Source organism: Chrysochloris asiatica, unplaced genomic scaffold (assembly GCF_000296735.1).
Source record: "Chrysochloris asiatica unplaced genomic scaffold, ChrAsi1.0 scaffold00040, whole genome shotgun sequence".
NCBI lineage: Eukaryota > Metazoa > Chordata > Mammalia > Afrosoricida > Chrysochloridae > Chrysochloris > Chrysochloris asiatica.
In genome coordinates, this window is record NW_006408558.1 from 5524002 (window position 1) to 5529591 (window position 5590).

General features: G+C 35.0%; 1 protein-coding gene across 1 annotated transcript in view; it reads right to left on the reverse strand.

Moving 5' to 3' along the window:
• Positions 1 to 5590, reverse strand: part of CDKAL1 (CDK5 regulatory subunit associated protein 1-like 1) — a 980453-nt gene that overhangs the window by 960555 nt on the left and 14308 nt on the right. Inside the window, exon 3 of the mRNA XM_006860787.1 lies at positions 3949 to 4061. Within this exon, the coding sequence (XP_006860849.1) occupies positions 3949 to 4061 (113 nt within the window). The remainder of the gene's footprint in view (positions 1 to 3948; positions 4062 to 5590) is intronic.

Here is a 5590-nt window from a genome sequence, read left to right on the forward strand (position 1 = left end):
GATCATATTTTGGCTCTCTTAGATTTGTTTTCATTTTCTTCAGCTTTAATTTGAATTTGCATAAACAATTAGAAGGGGTAAATTAATATAGAACAAAAGCTAAATTTAAAAAATAAGAAGGCTTATATAATCAGGAGTCCTATTGTGGCGTTGTAGGATAAGCACTGGACCACAAGGTTGGTTTGAACCACAAGGTCAGCAGTTCAAACTCACCAGTCATTCCTTAGAAACCCTATACAGGGTTGCTGTGAGTTGGAACTGAATCAACGGTACTTAACAACAACAACAACAACATACAATCAACACAGAGTCCTTCAGTGCTGTAGGATAAAAACTGGACCACAAGGTCGGAATTCAATCTCACCAGTCGCTCCTCAGAAACCCTATATAGGGTCACTATGAGTCAGAACCAGCTTGACAGGACTTAACAACAACAACAACATACAATAAACAATAAAACGCAGGAAGAATGTGCTCCCTAAAAGAGTCAAGTACATGACAGCAAGAAGGCAACATTTATTGAAAACTAAAGAAAAGAAGGCAGGAAGGAACAAGAAACTAGATGACTAGAAACAGGGAGTCCAGGGAGGAAAAAGGGAGAGTGCTGACAAATTTTGAGGACTGCAATCAATGTACCGGAACAATCTGTGTACTAACTATTGATTGGAAAACTAATTTGCTATGTAAACTTTCACCTGAAGTTCAATTTTAAAAAAAAAAAAAAAAAAAAGCTACAGCAACCTATTTTATAGCAAATATGCATTTACATGAAAATATTTCTGTTCCACATTTGATTATATAAGGTGGCTTCAGAAAGTTCTTGGAAAGACGTTAAAAAATCTTTTTTTAAAAATGTAAATGATAACAAATTTTTCCACCAACTTCTTGAAGTCTCTTCATATTATAATCATTACATATTATGATGCATGTAAATAATATTATGATGATAAATTACTAAGCAATATTAAGAATTTTAATTGGCTCCCACTATTCCAAAGTAACAAAACTATTCACAGGGTAATCCAGTAAGCATTCATATCAGGTATCTAACCTAAATGTAAGGCTTTTGCAGACATGCTTACTAAATATTTTACAGAAGCTAATACTGTTGATATTTCCCAAGTCTGGTGCACTTAGACAAATAAGGAACAGGTCCGACAGTCTACTGTACGCAAGCCAGTCTAGAATTAAAAACTGCATCTGAATTGCTAAAATGGAGACAATTAACAGAATGTAAACATAATAAAAATACTTTAGTATAAAAAAGTAAAACACTGCATTAATAAGAAAAATGTATTTTTTAGTGGCCAATTCCCTCGAGCTCCCCTCTATACTAGTCTCAATTAAGACACCAGAGTTAGGTATGTATATATAACAAAACGTAATGTTCATGTACGAAAAGAGTATGCCTGTTAATTTCTATAAAAGAACTCTTAAAAGTCTAAACACAAACTGCTCATGTAGTAAAATTAAAATTAAATGTGTTAGAAATTAAATACCATCTAGAAAAAGTCAAGCTTTTAATTAATTTTTTACTGTTTTAGAAACTTGTTTTAAAAGGTTACATTCTGAAATCTCAAACTGAACCATAACAATATATTAAGGCAAGTTCAGACTGAAAATTACTAACTAATACAGAGAATTCTGAAAGCACATGTTTTAACCTAAAAGAAACAAGCATTAAGAGAGATTTTGCTATATAAAGAATGTTGTTGTTAGTTGCCATCTAAAACCAATCAAAATCACAAAATTAATGACGTGACCTTTTAGTTACTAAGAGAAACAACAATATGAAAGGAATCTGTTTCCATTCCTACTTGGTCCTTACATGCAATCTTGTAGCTAGAAATGTGCCAAATACACATCCAAATGCTACCGTGAAGTAACAGCATCCTGGTCAAGAGCTAAAAGCTGGGGTGGGGAACAGTTGATTCAAGGTAAGACACAACTCTCCTTCCTCACCTGTCAACTATGGAAATCAGCATCTTCTCACACCACACAGAGCACATGTAAATCATTGTTTCAGTAACCGTCACAAAGTATTCCAATTATGATAGCTTTTATAGAGATACAAGGAGTTTCAAATTGTTCATAGACTATTACACTATCTTTTTATTCCACTTTCTGACTAACTTTTTGAAGCCCTCTCCTGTGTGTCTGTAATTACAGTGAAGATCAGATACTCTGATCATTTGCAGAGTGTACGGGGTGACCATCAGGTCATAGATATAGAGTTGAGTCCTATCCTATTATATGTTAATGGCATTTTTCCTCAACCTTTCTAAAACCCCTTTGTATATGGTACTGGTGGTGGCTTTGTGCTGCGGAGTCAGTTCTGACTCACAGCGACCCTGCACAGGGTTTCTGAGGCTGTATATTTTTAGGGGAACAGAAAGCCTCATCTTTCTCCTGCAGAATAGCTGACAGTTTCAAACTGCTGACCTTGAGGTTAGCAGCCCAATTTGCAACCACTACGCTACCAGAGCTCCCTCCCTTTGTATAGGCACACACACACACACAGATACAAAGTAGGCAAAAATGTGCGTGTCTGCCTGAAAGTTCTGACACCTCACACTGGCAATGAGCACCAGCAGTGTCCACATCTGTTTCTAATCATCACCTGCTAATGAAAGGAGTCAAGGCTCCTTAGAAAAGCAGAAGCTTCCAAGGCAGGGAAAATATGGTATAAGCCTAGAACATCTTGGGATGCCAGAAAAATTTTAAAGTCCTCAAGAAGGATAGAAACATGTTAAAAATATACAGAAAACAACTTGAATGAGTTCCTAAAAGCCAAAAGTGGGGCACTTTGAACAACAAAAAGAAATAATGATGGTACTAGATTATAACCCATATAATTAAATTAATATCCATGAGTTCATACTTAAATAAAAATTTAAAAATTAGCAAAATGGAGGAGTAAGGGCAGTGTTTCCTTACAGACAAATTTCAACAATTAAAAGTTGTTGTTGTTAAGTGTCATCGAATTGGTTCTGACTCATAGAGACCCTGTACCGGGTTTCCAAGGAGCAGCTGGAAGTTTGAACCACCTGCTTTGTGGTTCAAACTGACCTTACAGTCCAGTGCATTAACCCACAGTGCCACGAAAAAAATAGAAAATAACTATTAAGCAAACATGACAGCAACAACTATCAGAGACAAAATCCACTGACAAGATAGTAAAAGTAATACGAAAAGGTTGAGAGAAATGGGATATCTCTTAGTTACAATGAAGAAAAAAAAAAGTAACTTTACTAGGAAGAAACCTGGCCAACAAAGTTAGTGTGCCAACAGTAAAGAGACTGACCTCATGAACTCCCAAGATGGTGTACTGAGGAGGACATACTATTATTACTGTGGTTCTTCCTGCCCAAAGTGCATACATAACCTCATTCCCAGTGGAATAAAACACCAGACAAATCCAAACTGTGGGTCACTCCACAAAACAACTCAAAAGCTTTCTTCAAAAGGATCACGATCATCAAAGACAAGGGAAAAACTGAGGTACTATCATAGGGTGCAGGAAATGAAGAAGACATGACAACTAAAAATAACATGGAATCCTAGATTGGATCCCAGAATAGATAAAGGACATTTGTGGGGAAACTACTGTGATCCAAATAAAGTCTGCAAATTGTTTCCTGGTTTATTCATTTTACTATGCTCATGTAAGATGTTGACATTAGGAAAAACGGGTAAAGGGTACACAGGAATTCTGCACTATTTTTACTACTTTACTTCTCTTTAAGTCTAAACTTAATTGAAAGTAAAAAGGGTTTTTAACTTTCTTAAAGTTTGTTATTTCTATTTCTCTAAGCCATGCATTATTTTATTTTGCCTTTAAAATTGTTAAGTTATGCTAAAGTATAATTACTGAAGCCAGAATGTATATACCTAACAAAGCTAACCGTGAAAAATGTAATCAATTCAATACATGACATATTTCATTACCTGTAATTTTATATCCATAAGCAGCTAGCTGTCCAGCCATATATTCTCCATCTGAATTATTATGGGAACAACCCCATGTTCGTATCCAAATTTTCTGTATGCCTGGGATAGTGCTGTTAAACAATCATAAAAAAAAAATAAATAAAAGTAAATCTCATTAAGTGATTTCAAAAATAAAAATAGGGCTCATTAAGCAAAAATACACTCAATGCAATCCATCCACATGCCATTCAATAAATGTATTAACTTAATCTGCAATTTACTGTTAGATCAAAAGTCTAAAATCAACACAAATAACCACAGAATTCTAAGTATTAAAGACAAAACAAAAACTCCAAAAAAAAAAAAAAAAAATTCCTTTTCTCTGAATAGTGTTTTAAATTCAGTGCTAGTAAAATACCACAAGTTCAACTCGTAGAAAGGTACAAATTCTGGTGCTGTACAATCAGCACTGGACTTCAAACCACCAGGTCAGCAGTTCAAACCCACCAGCTGCTCCTCAGAAACCCTACAAAGAGTCGCTGTGAGTTGGAACTGACGCGAGGGCACTTAACACCAACAACAAAGTACCACCACAAGTTCAAATCTTAGAAAGGTACAAACAACAACACAAAGGAAATGGTTCTAGCAGCATTAACAAATAAAAATAATAAATTTATCTCTTCAGAAACATACTCCTATATACCATTGGCAGTTTTTGTCTACTTTATGACTTACAGATATAAATAAGTTATGAAAAATTAAAATATATTCATCCTAGGATTCACATAGAAAAACAGATTTCTAAATATTTTGGGAGGGAGAAAAAAAAGCCTTTCAGCTTAGACTACACTAATAATTTAGTAAAAAGAAACTACTTAAAGAACATGTCCAGTTCAAACTGGATAAATTTCAATCCTAAAATTCTAGCAAATTTTAAATTCACAGATTGTAAAAATCAAATATTCCAAACAAAATAATCAAGTGTATTAAAACTTTTAACCATACACTAGAGAAACAAATAGAGGCTTATGAAAATTATACAGCTACGTAAGCCTTTCTGGGTATGATACAGTAGTATACTTTCACTAACATTGAGACCTAGTGTTGCAGAGTGAACAGAGCACGAGTGAGTTGGACCTAATGCCTTGTCTACTATAAATAGCCGATCCGTAAGTGTTTGTTAACTGACTAACAAATACTAAATGGCCATACAACTACTGCCTCATAAGATTCATAAATACCACTCAAACTATTCACTTGGAAATAACACAGAATCACACAACTACAGTGAATCACATCATGGGGGGTATTATCTTTATAATAAATACTGGCCCTAGATACCCCTTTGTTGTTGTTAAGTGCCATCAAATCAGTTTTGACTCATAGTGAACCAGTATAGGGATTCTAAAGCTTGGGAGTTTGAACCATCTACCTTGTGGTTCAAACCAACCTTGCAGTCCTGTGATTATCCTACAGTGCCACACCAGGATTCCAGTATCCCTTTTAGATCCCTGAATTTGGTATCTTTTCTCTTTTTTAGCCAATTACCTTGTCAACCACCACTCGTCTGTCAGTTTGTCATACTGTGGTGGCTTGTGAGTAGCTGTGATTCTGAAAGCTTATGCCACTGGTATTTTAAATACCACGAGGGTCACCCATG